Source organism: Lontra canadensis, unplaced genomic scaffold (assembly GCF_010015895.1).
Source record: "Lontra canadensis isolate GAN:19392208 unplaced genomic scaffold, GSC_riverotter_1.0 scaffold20, whole genome shotgun sequence".
Classification (NCBI taxonomy): domain Eukaryota; kingdom Metazoa; phylum Chordata; class Mammalia; order Carnivora; family Mustelidae; genus Lontra; species Lontra canadensis.
This window is the reverse complement of record NW_022631014.1, coordinates 3,081,960-3,097,178: the sequence shown is the minus strand read 5'-3', so window position 1 is coordinate 3,097,178 and position 15,219 is coordinate 3,081,960. Positions and strand designations below refer to the sequence as shown.

General features: G+C 47.5%; 1 protein-coding gene across 8 annotated transcripts in view; it reads right to left on the bottom strand.

Moving 5' to 3' along the window:
- Positions 1-14,861, bottom strand: part of KAT2B (lysine acetyltransferase 2B) — a 101,915-nt gene extending 87,054 nt beyond the window's left edge. For 3 of the 8 annotated variants that reach the window (XR_004383082.1, XM_032860941.1, XM_032860942.1), the window contains exon 1: positions 14,481-14,860. Coding sequence is in view for 6 of the 8 variants with exons in the window: in XM_032860941.1 (XP_032716832.1) it covers positions 14,481-14,783 (303 nt within the window). In the remaining 2 variants the exon portion in view is untranslated. Of the gene's footprint in view, positions 1-6,805; positions 6,916-14,480 lie in introns of those variants that run through there. The other 5 variants (XM_032860945.1, XM_032860943.1, XM_032860939.1 and 2 more) reach the window with 5 other exon arrangements.
- Between the last annotated feature and the right edge of the window lie 358 nt (positions 14,862-15,219).

Below are 15,219 nucleotides of genomic sequence, written 5' to 3'. Positions count from 1 at the left end.
TATATATATATATATATATATATATATATATATATATATATATATATCTTTTAATCCTATTTTTAAAACAACAACACCTGAAGTCCTGAAAGCAGTTGTGATCCCAATAAATTTGGAAGCCGACTGCTTTGGAAGCAATTTGGATAATGCTCTTGGGATCTGGAGCTGGGCTTCTCAAACTTTAATCTGCTCCTGAATCACCCAGGAAATCTTAAAATGCAGATTCAGATTCAGTAAGTTTGAGGTACAGCCCAAGATCCTGCTTTTCTAAAAAGTTCCCAGGTGAGGACCACACTTGGAGTAGCAAAGACCTGAAAGAAGAAAGTGGTCTGATGGAAGTGCGGACACCTTCCTCTTTTCCCAAGATGAGCTTCAGTTTTCCATATTCGGTTTAAATGTAAATGGCTAGCTAATCCTTTCTGGGACAGAAATTCTTTCTCCACCGTGACAATCCTTCCAGTTCACACAGTTGTACCTGGAAATCCAGCAGACACCATAAAGCTAGGACTTGAAACTGGGATTTTAAAAAACTGGGTTGTTTTTGTTTTTTTTTAAGATTTTTATTTTTAAGTAATCTCTATACCCAACGTGGGGCTCGAACTCACCACCACAAGATCAAGAGTTGCATGCTCCACCGAGCTAGACAGGTGCCCCCAAAATCTGGGTACTCTTGGCGTAAGTGAAAAGGAGAAGGTGGGAGTGGGTGTGGGAGACTTGCCTCAGGAGATATATTTGCCCGGAAGTGAAAGTAAAAACAGAAGTGGAAGGGGAGAAAAGATAACCAGCGTGCTAATTCAAGCAGAAACGTCTCTGAAGGCCTTAATGAACAGTGCCATTTTGGTCTGGGAAGTCACGAGAACACAAAGCAAATACTGCAAAGTGGTCAAGGATACAGAAGGAGAATGGAAAATATGCCATGAGGAAATGACCCAGGTATTAACACTCTATTTAAATGCTCCTCTTCCAAGCTCTCCGAGAGGGGGATGATGACTCCAACATCAAATCAACAGAAAACCTTCCTGACCTCACTGTCTGGAAGGAAACCTAGGCCTGGGCTGGTGCTCAATCACAAACTGCCCTCTTTATGCTAAATAATCAGGTCTGAATGAATGAAAGGCCCAACCTTTAGACATTATCTAAAGAGCTGCTAAATGACTCCAGCATTACCAAAAGACCTAGGGATGGGCCAGACCCTGCGCCACATCAGAGTCACGCCTCCACGACCAACCCAAGCACACCTCTCCCCTGGAAGGGCCTCAAGAGACCCTGAATGACACCAAGGCCAAGAAACTGGTGCCCCAGAACCCTAAATCCAGGCAATCCCTGAGTCTCTTCTTCCAGCGCAGATAGCTCAGTCCTCACCAGTGGAAAGACTTGTCAAACTGCTTGGCTGACATGGAGCAGGCCAGACAACCAGCTGATGGACAGAATTTTTCACTCTACAGCCTATTGTTCTGGCACCATGCCAGCAGGATGAGCAAAACAGCGCCACATATGCTGCTTCCCTGGACAGCTCACACTCTCATGGTATACCCAGCATCATTCGGGCTGAGGCTTGGCAACCCCACACAACCAGCCCAATCTGCAAACCAAAACTTCCAGGCTGCGTCCCCAACTTCCCACACCCGCCATCTCTGCCCACGAAGTCAACGTCAGGCGAACCCTCAACCCCAACACCCCTTTTCAATTAGCCTATCCCCTTCAGTGCCATCCACCTTTCTCCCAGTCCCTGAGGCTCAGTACATCTGCATTCACTGCCCTCACGCAAGGCCATCTGACTCTTCTTTCCAAGTCTCTCCCGGATCGACATCTTCTCCATTCTCACTGGCAGGGCCCTGGGTCAGGCCTTCGACAGCTGGTCAGAAAAAACAGCTTTCTTCTCACTTTGAATACATCCCCGCTCTCGCTCTATCTAAAATGCACGGGACCCATCACTCTACTCTAAAATGCCATCTAACAACGTCCAGCATTCCTGCCTAATACTTCCCAAGGCAATTTTAGCCAACACCATCTTATTCCTTCCCCCCCCAATAACCCCACAGGACAAGTAATTCAATGCTTACAGAAAGGGTGTGGCTTGCCTGAGTTACCCCAGCTGGCAAAGAAGCAGAGAGCCAAAACCAAAACCTAGAACTTCTCACTGGCACTCTCAAATATCTCGGGGCTCCTCCTTCTTAAAGTGCAAAGACTCGCTACTATTAAATGAATTCAGTCCAAAATTTTCTACCTGAAATTCAAGACTTTCTATCAGCTGGTTTCTTCTTTACCCAGAGAGAGGTTCCTCCCCACCCCTACCCCCCACAATTCCTGTGTAGTTTTTCCTTTTTCTTCGATTTGGCTGGTCTCTTTATTAAGATCAGTAGTTACTATTTAGCTCTGCTTTTAACTGTAACGGCAGCTACCATTTTTCGAGCACTTAAACGATTCCAGATACCACACCAAACAAGCTAAGTGGATTATCTCATTTTATTATCAAAACAACACTTGACTACTAAAAGACACACCTAATTTAACACGTCCGGAAAAAGGACTCTTGATGCTTCCCCACTTCTAGAACAGCCGTGCTGGAGGTCCTGCCCAACTTTGTCAATGGAGCTGCTATCCTTTCCATGGCCCAAACCAAAATCCTAGACCTTCGGCTCATTTCTGTCTTTTGCTTACACCACCCCCCACAACAAATCCAGTTCTGTCGCTTCTGCTATTTTCCCCCTCCACTACCATCACCCTCGTGCAAGCCACCATCTGCCGTCTACCCTGCCTCCATCTACACTCTCGTAACTTCAACTGGCTCTCCTTCTCTTGCACACTTTACTCTCCCCAAAGCAGCCAAAGGGGATGCTTTAAGACCCAAATCTTTTCCAAATCCGTCTGAAACAGCCCAGACGCCCAACAGCAGGTGCCGAGGCGAACAGGCCAGTACACCCGTACAGTGCAGTACCTCAGCAACAAAAGGGAATGAACCACGAAGGTGTGTGGCATGGATGAATGTCAGGCACACTGGGTGGAAGAACAGTGCGTACCGTGTGGCATCATTTACATGAAATTCTAGAGTACCGAAACTCATATATCGGGACACAACGAAAATTAGTGGTTACTTCTAACTGAGAGGCGTTTGAACAGCAAGGGGCCGAAGGAAACTTTCTATGGTGATTAAAATGCTCTGGGTCTGGATATGCATTTGGTGAAAACGACCAGAACTGGAAATCAAATCATTTCACTGTGTGAAAGTTACACATACTCAGCCATCTGGCCCCATTTACCTCTCCCTTCATCTCCTGCACTCCTCCCCTTGCCCCCATCTAGCCACAAGGGACACCTGGCCACCCTTGAGTATGCTAAGCCATTTCTACCCCCAAGTCTTTGCATTCCCCACCTGGCACCCTCTGCGCGCGTGCGCGCGCGCACATACACACACACACACACACACACACACACACACACCCAATGGCTGGCTTTTTGTTATCATTCAGGCCCCAGACCAAGTCCCATCCACAGAGAGACCTTTCTGGGCATGTATTGGAAGAACTCCCCAGGCACTCTCATTTACTTCTCTGTTTTCATTCTCTGTGTGGCATGTGGCTCTTACCACTTTCTGTTATTTTCTTGTTTACTGTCTGCTTCTGCTACCAGAAGCAAGCTATGCAAGAGTAAAAGCCCATCTGTCACTGTATCCCCAGCATCTAAATCAATGCCTGGCACATGAAACATGATATAACAGTTTGTTGAATGAATGGGTAAAGTTGACAATATCACGCTCTCCGTTTTACAGCTATGAAATCTGAGGCTTATAAAGGGTAAGTCATCACCCCGTGCTCACACAGCGAGGAAGCAGCACATCAGTATTCAAACCCAGGCAGTCTGTTCCCTGGGTCCACGCTCCAAACCACTCTGATGTCTTGCTCCCTTCACTTCTGCTTCTCTGCTGTTTTACACCATTCGCTCCAATTGGGCTGAGCCTCTCTCCTACACCTCTATCTGCCCCAACTTATAAGGGGTTTTCTCTGTGTTGACTTCATGTTTGATCATTCGCTTGAATTTTTCTTTCCCTCTAGACCTGTCTCCCCAGGAAGATGAGGGGGTCCTTGTGGCTTTCACTTCCTTTTGTCACTCACCACCCATCAGGGCAGAGCCTGGGCACGGGCACCTAACCAATACTCATGGATGTGCTCCCGTGGAGGTGGGGTGAGTCAGGTAGTCCTGCGGGTATGTGCAAATCCTGGGTTATATGACTCACTTTGCTATTTCAAAGTAATGCTGACCTTGGCTTCCTTGGCATTCTGCCATCCAGTTTCAACACCAGCTTGTTAGAGCTAATGCAAATTAGAGCTGCCACCATCAGTCACTATGATACTACTCAGGTCTCATCCCTGTACTTCTGGAATCTCCGGCATACCACAGAAGTGTCATGGAAGGCTGCACAGGCTGACAGCATGCAATGATGGGGGCTTTCTAGGAGGGTGGAGAACTAATGGAAGCATCCCCATGTGTCCTGCCCTGAGGTCACTGAAGAGATTACTCAAAGCCTCCTCCTAAGGTCAGGTGGCATATCATTCCAAATGGATCATTACAGACATTATTCACACTTTTTTGCAAAACACATGCATTCATCTCCTGATTAAAAAAATAATAAGCCCTCTGTCTGGGCATCTGGGTACAAAGACAAGAACATATTAAAGAAAGCCCATGGTAACTTTTAGTTTAAGTGGGCAGCAAACCAACAAAAAATATAAATAGCAGTTAGAAAACATGTCTTTGTAGATGATTCTTTTTCCAATTCACTAACACCATATAGGCTTTTAGAATATATGGTACGGTTTTTTTCTTACTTCATAGGTTTCAGGTTTTCGTTTTTTTAAGATTTGTTTATTTAGGGGCACCTGGCTGGCTCAATCATTAAGCATCTGCCTTTGGCTCGGGTCATGTTCCCAGGGTCATGGGATCGAGCCCAGCTTCTCCCTCATCCACTCCCCCGCCTGTGTTCCCTTTCTCGCTGTCTCTCCCTCTGTCAAATAAATAAATAAAATCTTTTAAAAAATTTAATCTTTTTTAAAAAAAAGAAAAAGATTTTGCTTATTTACTTGAGAGAGTGAGGAGTGAGAGAGAGCGTGAGCACAAGCAGCAAAGGAGTAGGGGAAGAGGGAGAAACAGACTCCCCACTGAGCAGGGAGCCCAGTGTGGGCTCAATCCTGATCGGGACAACAGACAGGATCATGACTGAGCTGAAGGCAGACATTTGACCAACTCAGCCACCCAGGCACCCCTCACTTCATATGTTTTAACTCTGCTGGTCTCACAACACAACTCCCATGTGAGAATTTACTTCCAATTTGCAGAAGAAGAAGCGGTGGTCAGAGAAGTTCACATCATTCACTCAGAGAAGGATTAAAGTAGGTGTGATGACTCCCCTTGCTCCATCTTGTAGAAATCCAGGCCATCAAACAAGCGCGGAAGGTCACCAGGTCTGTTGTAAGCTCAAAGGGAACTGCACTTAGCTCTGTAGGCAGAGTCAGAAGATGCTGTTACAGCTCCAGACAGGGTGTGTGGGGGTTGCCCTGCTCCTGGGACCACGTGGCTTTGGGCACATTACTAAACCTCTCTGAACCTCAGTTACTTTGTTTCTACAATACAATTTCCTCTCTTCCAATCTCACAAAGCCTGTGAATAGGAAATTCACTGTGAATATGAAATTATCCATTTATTCACCAAATATGTATTGAGCACCTACTATGTGCAAAGCACAGTCAGAGGACATGGGACAGGAAGTAAACCAAAGTCCCTGCTTCACAGAACTTCTACTGTCCCAAAGGAAACAATATGATATCATGTATGTGTGTGTGTGTATATATATATATATATATATATATATATGATTTCCAAGTGTTGAAAAATGCAGTAAAGGAAAACAAATTAGGTAAACTTATAGAGTGACGGGGAGCTGCTTTTTCTGAGAGGGGGTAGTCAGGAAGGCTTCTCTGAAAAGTTGGTATTTGAGAGCAGACCAGAATGAGGCTTGACAATAAGCCACACCAATATGTGGAGAAGAAGCGTGTGCAGTGCAGGGGGTATCAGTATATATAACTGAGTGTCAGAGATGAGAGCAATTCAATATTATACATATCCAAGAGGCATCTGAGTGGCTCAGTCAGTTAAGCATCTGACTCTTGGTTTTGGCTCATGTCATGATCTCAGGGTCCACATTGAGCTCCCTGCTCAGCAGAGAATCTGCTTGAGATTCTCTCTCTCCCTCTTCCTCTCCCTCTTCCTCCACCCCTCCCCCTTGTGTGTGCACTCACTCGCTCTAAAAAAATAAATCTTTAAAAATATAGAAAGATTCAATTCTATTTCAATTGTGATGAAAGGTGAATAAGGAATTTAGACAAGAGCTACCTAAGCAGAAATTTAAAGCAGCCCATGGTAATAAATGTAGAATAAATGGCAAGAGGTATAATGTAACATGCCCACGTACATGTGCACACAAATAAAAAAGATAAAAACCCTGTTGTGTTAAATACATCAACTACAGAACAGATTACTTCGTAAGTGGACAGTCCATATGATTCTGTTAAACAGTAAGTTTACATATTTCACAGGAGTTTTCAAAGATGAGCTGTTATGCCAAAACTATGTTTTAAGAGTAAATCTGTGTTCCTCGCTGCCACTCCTGAAAAGAGATGGCCTCACACTTCCAGGTACTGGGGATGTGGGGGGAAGGAGGGTGAAGGAGAATGCTCTCTTTCCTGCATCTCCATCCCATAGGCCAACAACACAACACAACACAACACAACACAGAGATGTCAATGCCTACCAGAGCGTTAGGTGCTGGGTTGTAGCCAACCTTCTAGAAACTCTGCCACAGCTCCCAACACATATGGTTCTGCATGGCTTGCAGAATACGACAGATAATTCTAGACATCTTCCAGAACCAAGGCTGTGTGACAGCAGGGCTTCACATGGATATTTACGAGTAAGGACTCACCAATACAGATTCCAGAGGCAAAGGAACTATTCAGACTGGGCATTCCACCAACTGTGACATCACAGGCCCCCAGCACCTACCTCCCTAGTGTTCTGCCCCTCCTCCGTCCCAGTGCTTATCCACAGCCATCCTTGGTTTCTTGTCCCCATTCCTGCCCTCATGGGTTCTTCCCTGTATTCCAAGAACTTGCACATATGCTAAATTCTGAAATATCGAATTCCCATCTTCTCCTTCAAAGATTTAATTAAAGTAATTTTAGGAAGTTGTCCACATCCAACGACTTCATTCCTGAAAATGGTTGGCGATTTTTAAACTCATTTTTACATTAAGAACATGTGATTTTACAAACTACTCTATGCAGCAACACGGATGCAGCTCACAGACACCATGTGAGTGACAAAAGCCAGATGCAAAAGAAGTCAGACCACATGATCCCATTTACGTCAAATTTCAGAAAAGCAAAAGTGATCTCTAATAATAAAGAATAAGGGTTACCAGAGGTGAGAGGAGACACAAGGGGGCCTGAGAGGTGCTGGAAATGCTCGACAGCTTTCTCTGAGTGGCAGCTGCATAGCCATGTGCCTATGTGAAAATTCACCAAGCTATATGCTTATGATATGAGCACGTTACTGTCTGCATAATAAAATAAAAAATGACTCCTCCAAATTGCGCTATAACAGTGCTGTGTGTACAGTCTCCCACGGAGCTGTTTTGGGACTTCTAGAAGTCCAAGACAGCCAATTCCCTACCTCTCTGGCACATCTAGCACCTTCCACAGCCTGAGTAGCCACCACTTTCATCTTCCTTCAATGAGGAATTCTAATGGGCCAGCACAGTGACCATTCTTGATTGTCAGCTTTCAAACAATCAAGGGCATGCATCTGTCTGCCCTAGGCCCGTAATAAAAAACGCTTATTTTGTCTGCTTTATGGCCTGCACAGTTTCAATGAAGTAGAAAAGCCTTTGAACATATCTCGCAATAGGACTAACAATAAAAGTCAAATGACAACCATGGAACGCCTGAACCGAAATCCTCTTTGTAAACCACTGAGAAGACCATCCCCTTCACCCCATGTGCAAGTTTGGAATGGGGATGCAATAATCATGCACTGGAAAGAAAATCGACTACGTGGCCCAGCTCTTCCCTGAGCAACCACAGCCCTTGAGGAAGCTGCTTAACCTCTTTGGGTCTTGGTTCCCTGCTAGTAAAATGACCTTCCCTACCTTCCTCTTGCCCCAGGTAGAAGAATCAAATGATACAAGGCACCTAACACTGTGGCAAAACACTATCAACAAAACAGCTGATACCCGTGGAAAGTTTCCAAAAGCGAACTAAAACTGACGTAGGTAGGCTACCTGTCTTCCTAGAACTCTCCCATTTGCTAACCCACTCCATCATCACAGTAAGTTGATGAGGCGGGGCCCCGACTCCCACCTCACTTGCCGGACACTGAATCCCATGGCTGTTCCGTGGCTGCGCAAAGGCACCCAGCACAGAAGGAGAAGGAGGAGGATTCTCCCAGTATGCTTCGGTAGCTGGCCAGTCAGCCCGCCTCCAGTGCTGCCACAGGTATTTTGAGTTTGAATCAGATTAGGAGTAGGAAACCATTAAGAGTAAGAAACGGTTGACAACCATTCCTAAATAACAACCTTCCTCTGCTGGAGCGAGGAGCGAACTAAATCAGAAAGCACTGAGCCTTGGAAATCTGAGTTTTATTGGCACTGCACAGAGCATCCAAATCTTTCATCCGAGAAGCAGATGTTCTGTTCGTTCCAAGGTACCTCACATGAAACTGGGTATTTTACCCTCAATACTCCCTTATAATAGGTTAGACCTGTGGATTTACCTGACAGAAATAGAATTAAATCCTGCCTATGTGGATGGGTAATCAGGTTTAGATCTGCTCAGTGTTAAAAAAAAAAAAAAAAGACAAAATAATCCACCCCCAAAAAAATCAAAATCAAAAACAACACACCAGCACTGCATCACCAAATGCTATTTGCAAGCACATGCTTCGGAAAACAAAACACTCCTCAGCAGATTTTTGTTCTCTTTTGACCTGTAAACTACTTTCTCAGTTACATAAAGCTGCAAATCGCAATCTGAAGGCTTTGCAGGCTTGAATTTCCATCTTCCCTGAAAGTTTATGGGGAAACAATTAAATTTGGTCATCTTTCTCTCGGGCTGTTTGTATTGCTCCTGCCAAATATTTTTCCTATGTGTGCCTGGCTCCACGATACCATAGCCTCTTCCAGAAGTCACCACACGTGAAATAGATGTATGCTATAGATTTTTGTGGCTGAAGACCACTCTTTTAAAAACATTGCATCTAAAAACCAAAACCAAAACAAAACAAAAAAACAAAAAAAAAAAGCAATATTGTATCTACACCCCTCCCTGTTTTGTGCTTTGCTGTAATTATACTTACAAGTCTCCAAAAAGATATTTTTAATTTGGTTTATGCTTGCAAACTGTGAATTAATACAAAGTATCACCTTAAAGAGGTGCCCAGGGCAGAGGAAAGTTTTTAGGGAGACAGAAGAGTTGTAAGACTAAACTGTAGTGATGGACACATAACTATGTACCTTAACTCAAAAGCATCTGACTGCACACTTACAGCTGGTGACTTTTATGATCTATAAATTATACCACAGTAAAGCTCTTTAGAAATATGCCCCATGATTCACAAAGTGACATTTTTCAGGTTTCAAGTGTTATGCAAATTAACCTTAAAAGCATTACTTTTTCCTATGCTGCAAATGTATTCACAGTATTATGGGTCAATACAGTTTTCCTCTAAAACAGGGTTTCTCAACTCTAGCACTACTGTCACTTGGGGCCAGATAACTGTTGCGCAGTGTGGCCTGTGCAGAGTGGGATACTTAGTAACATCCTGGGCCTCTATTCACTAGTCGCCAGTAACACTCCCTCACCCACGTTGACAATGACCAAAAATGCCCCCGGACATCACCAAATATCCCCTGGGGAGTTGGGGGTAAAAATAGCTTCTGGGTAAGATCCACTGCTCAAGATTTTGACAGTTGAAAAAGAAATTTGCTCTCTGGAGGAGTGACTGACAAATACAACGGTGTTGTGGGCTCTCCCCGGTTTTAAGGCTTGCTCTAGTGCCCCATTCACCAGCTCCTGGCTGGTAGGCAGGTCATTTTTCTCTGCCTCTGTCCTCTGCATATTCTACAATCAGTGTTACTTTTAGATTATAAACCATTATTTTTTTTAAGTGAAGCCTAATTTTATAGCCCGTGTCACACTCCAAGTATGGCAATCAGCCCAGAATCAAAGCAACAAGGTTCTCCATCAATGCTCTGTGGACATGGACTGACAGACAATGCAGCAATTCCACTTACCCAGCATCAATCCAACACTTTTAGGTTCCAGGAACTTTGGAGGACCCTTTCTCTTTTAACCTCAAGGTTGAAGTTATAGTCTCCATTTTACAGAGGAAGTCATCAAGGCTCAGGGAAAAACTGAATGACTTGTGCCCAGCCTCATACAGTGGCAGAGCTGAGATCTGAGATTCTCTAAATCCTACGTTCTTTCCTGACTTCTACATTAGCAGTGTATTCCCCACTCTGGGCTGCTGTAAGGGCTTACCTGGATGCCTCATACATATGAGCCCAGTTTAAATCCTCCCTGTTATGCAATGAGACAGTAGTATTATTCCTACTTTACACACAAGGAAATGGAGGCTGAGGCAAAGTTACTGTCCAAGGTCACACTGCTGGACATCCTGAAATCTAAACACAGAAGCACATGCTCTTGGCTACTATACCCTAGTACTTCCTTTCAGGTATAAATGGCCTGTTTCATTAGGAAGAGTCAGTGGGGTTTTTTAGTAGATAAATTATACTTAAATTCAAGGAGACTGAGATTTGGCCTACTCATACATTTACTTTGTTTTTTTCTGTAACACTAAAAACCCAGTCTGGTGGACCCCTGTGAGATACCTAGAAATGTACAATGTTAAAGAATTCCCTCTATCCAATTGTCAAGAAGCAGGCTAAAATTTCACTACTACTCTCCTTAAGAACTAATCATTTCCTCTTCTCTAGTTCATTTACCCAGTCAAGAACCGCAACACTTAGAATCCATTCAGAGACAAACACATACCAAATGATCACACACTTAAAAATTGTGATAAAAGCACTAGGAAGGAAAAATAAGCACAAGGGGGTTCCAAACAATTTACAATGGGAGGGCTGGCCAGTCAGGTAAAGGAAATGCAAGGAATGTTACATGTGCAGGAAGAGTGGGGAGTTAATTTGAAAGTGAGTCAAGAAGAGCTTTCAATCCCAGTAAACAGTATGTGCAAAGGCCCTGAGGTAGAAGGGAACCACGCTCACGAAGACTGAAAAGGAGCCAGGCGTAGTGGTCAGGCAATACAGGGCACTGTGGACCACAGCAAAGGGTAATGAAGGGTCCCAAGCAGAGGTATAACATAGTTAGATACATTTTTAATGATTATTCTGACTGGGTCACACAGAACCAAAGGGACTCTCTGAAGCAACCTTTGCCAGAACATAGCTCAAAGAACTCTACCCTGGATCCTGCAAAACAAGTTTGTTTGTTTCTTTCTTTCTTTTTTTTTTTCTTCCTCTCCAGGGTGTGGCATACCACCAGAGCTGTGAACTAGCTCCCTCCTCCTTCTGTTTCATTTGTGAAGTTTAAAGGCCAGATCTTTTATCAGGTCTGGGACCTGTTTTTCTTTTAATAGCCCCCAGTAAACTACTCATCTCTTTCCAGGTCCCTCCTCATTCTCTCACCTCTCAACTCCCCCCAATTTGCCAAGGGGCCCATCAGTGACAAAAGGCAGAAGAATCTGTCCTTTTGGGGCTTTCTTAGGTGAAGGATAGAGACAAGCTGAGAAAGAACCACAGATCTGCTCTCTCACACTCCTCTCACACCCAACCAAGCAGTTTAATAAAGAAAAAGAAGCGGGGGGGGGGGGGAGGCAAATCAGAGAGAATGTCACTCCCCAGGTTAAAATTCCTGGATTCCACAATGCCTTCTTGGCCACACACATTGCCCCCCAACCTGGTGGCCTCTGCCAAGGCGGTGTTAGCTCCTTCTGGCCCAGCTCCAAGCTTTCACAAGTGCTTTCAGTTTCTCCACTTCAAGAAGCTTCGCGTCACCCTACCCTGTGCTGCCAAGAGTCCTTAGCACCCACTGACACTTCCTCCAGGAAGCCATTCCTACCCCACCCATGCTCCAGCCCAAGAACTGCTCTCCTCTGAGTTCTAACACCACCTTGAGAAAGCAGGTTTTTTCCACATCATTGTAAATGGTTCACTGCCCACCTCCCCAGGCCCCAAACCCACACATGCCCACATGCACGCACACATATACACACACTCAGTAGCTCCAGAAAGACACATTCTGGGGGTCATAGTCCCAGCATCCAGCACAATGCCTGGCACCTAGTTGAGACTCCTTTAAGTATTTAGTGAATGAATGAGCAAATGAAAACAGACACTTCCAGAGTCTCCCAGGACCAGTAAAAGAGGCCTTTGATGAGAAGTTTTCCCTTCCTAAAAGTTTGGTTGTTAATGTAATCAGGACCCCTCAAGTCACAAATGTTAGAAAAGGGCCTAATATTTCACTCCTGGAAATCTGAAAGGACCAAAAATACCAATGCAGAGCACATAACACAGGCTCATGGTTTGGGGAACCAAAACTTCAGGGAAGTTTTCAGGTATTAAGGCAACAGCAGGTAGCTGGGAAAGAAAGTGTTCATCATGGGAAGCAATAAAAAGCCAGGACAGAAAAGCTGAACTGACAGTTCCTATGTGAGCCCATTCCAGCTGTGGAACATCAGGTCCACCAAGGAACTGAGCTTATTTTCATTTCTGGGCACAGTTCTCCCTTCTGCCTACTGCATTCCAGGTCTTGCCATTAGTCTTAATGTCCTTTATAACCACCTCTTGGCCCATCACCCTTCTTAGAAGTATACTCCCCTCTATCTTTTTTGCAGTCCTCCATAAATACCAACCATGTATTGCTCTCAGAGGAGGGAAGTTTGCTTTCTTGATCAAATTCGAAAGGGATTATAATATATTGCCCGGGTCTGCATTAGGGACTTGCTCCTTGAAGTGTGGTCACTGGACCAGCATCACATCAGCTCAGAGTTCATTAGAAATGCAGAATCTCACCGGACCCCCACCCAGGCCTATGGATTCAGAATTAGAATTTTAACAGTTCCCCAGGTGATTCCTATGCACCTTAAAGTTTGAAAAGCACTAGAGCTAGATCCTACATTTGTCCAACAAATATTTATTAAATATTAATATAGCGTTAAGTACACAGTAGGCATTCAACATATAGGTGAGGATGTGAATGGTGTGGGAAAAAGGGTAAGCACAGACTTCTCCAGAGGTTGAGAAGCTCCAGTAAATACTAAAAACAGGTTCATTGGGAAGAGAGGTTCCAGCAGAATTAATAATCTTTACATTAAAATTCAGAAGTGGCCCCTGGAGCTTGGCTGTGGGAATCTGGAATCTGGGAACTTGACCCTGTTTGCAGCAGGCCGGAGATATACATGGGAGGTGTGTGAGTGTGTGTCTCTTCCCCGCCTCAGCCACAGGCCGCAGGAGCTGACAAGGCCAAGTCCCCGCCCCCCTCAGCTGTCACCCTGTCAAAACAAAGCCGCTGCTGACAGCGCAGGGCCAGCTTGCCCCGCGGCCTCGGGCAATCCTCTCACCCTGGGAGCACGGCGCCCACATCTGGATCTGCAGCTGAGGAGCTACGGGGGGCCGAGAGCTGGGACGCAAAGGGGATGGCAAGAAACGCGTGTCCTCAAACTGAGCAGTAGGGCCCGCCGCGCTGGGCTGTCACCTTGCCAAATCCTGTTTACACCTCGAGCAGCTGGGACAGCGTTTTAACTAAACAAGTAATAATACAATAATGACCGGGCTGTCACCGCGCGCAGCAGCGCCTCCGCCCTCAGCCCAGGGAGCCGGGAGCTCCTGGACCCTCGCCTCGGGCTGTGCCCATGTTCCCTCCCCGCGCGTTCCGCCCCTTCGAGCTCCCAAAGCGCTGGGAGTCCTGAAGCCTATTTCATTCTCACTCTTTCCACTCAGCTCCTCCCAATGGGACACGCGGAGAGGACGGGGAAAGAGGGGGCGCTCAGATACCCCAAAAGAGGTTTCCTTGGCTCTGGGGCGCTCTCCACTTAGCGCTGCTCCACTCTCTGAAAGGTGCCTGTGGCGAGCTCCTACAGAGCAACAAAGCCCCAGGGCAGCCTAGGAGCGCAGACGCAGAGGGGCAAGAATGAAAGGCTCCCGATCTCCGCGATCCCCTCCGTCCAACCCAACAGGGCTCTGGTCCGAGAAGCAGCTAATTGGGCGCGGGCGACAGCAGCACTTCCGCGGTGCAGCGGCCCCAGGCGGGAGGAGGGAGGCGGGGACGGGGGCTGGAGGGGGAGGGGGCGGGGGTCCCGCAGGCAGGGCCCTAGCCCCCCTGGGCGGCCGGGGAGCGGCGAGCGAGTACCTTGCAGGCGGAGTACACTCCGAGTTTCTCCAGTTTCTTGGCCCGCGGAGCCGAGCGCAGTTGCGCCTTCTTCACCGCGATCCGGGCCGAGCCGCCGCCTCCTGGTCCTTCGGCCGTGCCCGCCGCCGCCACTGCCGTCGCCGGTCCGCAGGCGCCCGAGCCCCCGGCGGCGGCGGCGCACGGGGAGCCCTGCGGCGGCGCGGGCGGCGGCACGGGGGGCTGCGGGGGCAGAGCCCCGAGCCCGGCCCCTGCCCCGGCCCCTGCCCCGCCGCCGCCCGGCCCGGCCCCGCCAGCCTCGGACATGCCGCCCCGGAGCACGGCAGGAGGCGCCGAGTGTCAGGCGCCGCCGCCGCCGCCGCCAGGGTCTCCCTCTCGGGTTCTGGTCGCCGGGAGAGCGAGACCCTCCCCCCACGCCCTCCCGCCCCCTTCGCCCACCCCCCTCCCCGCCCCCGCCCTCCCCCGCGCGCGCCGCTCGCCGGGCTCGCTCCGGCCGCGGCCCGCGCGCTGATGGTGGCGGCGGCGGCAGCTGCTCCCCCAGGAGGGAGGGGACTAGCGGCTCCGCTGCCGCCGCGGCCACTGCACACGCCCTCCCCCGGTTCTCCTCCCCGGGGCTCTACTCCGCGCCCCGGCCGCGGACATATTCCTGGGGTCTGCGGACTAGGGGTGCCGGGGGGTGCCGACCTCTCGGTGTGTGTCGGGCCCGGGCGGCCCCCTCGGCCTCCTTCCCGCTGCCCGCGGG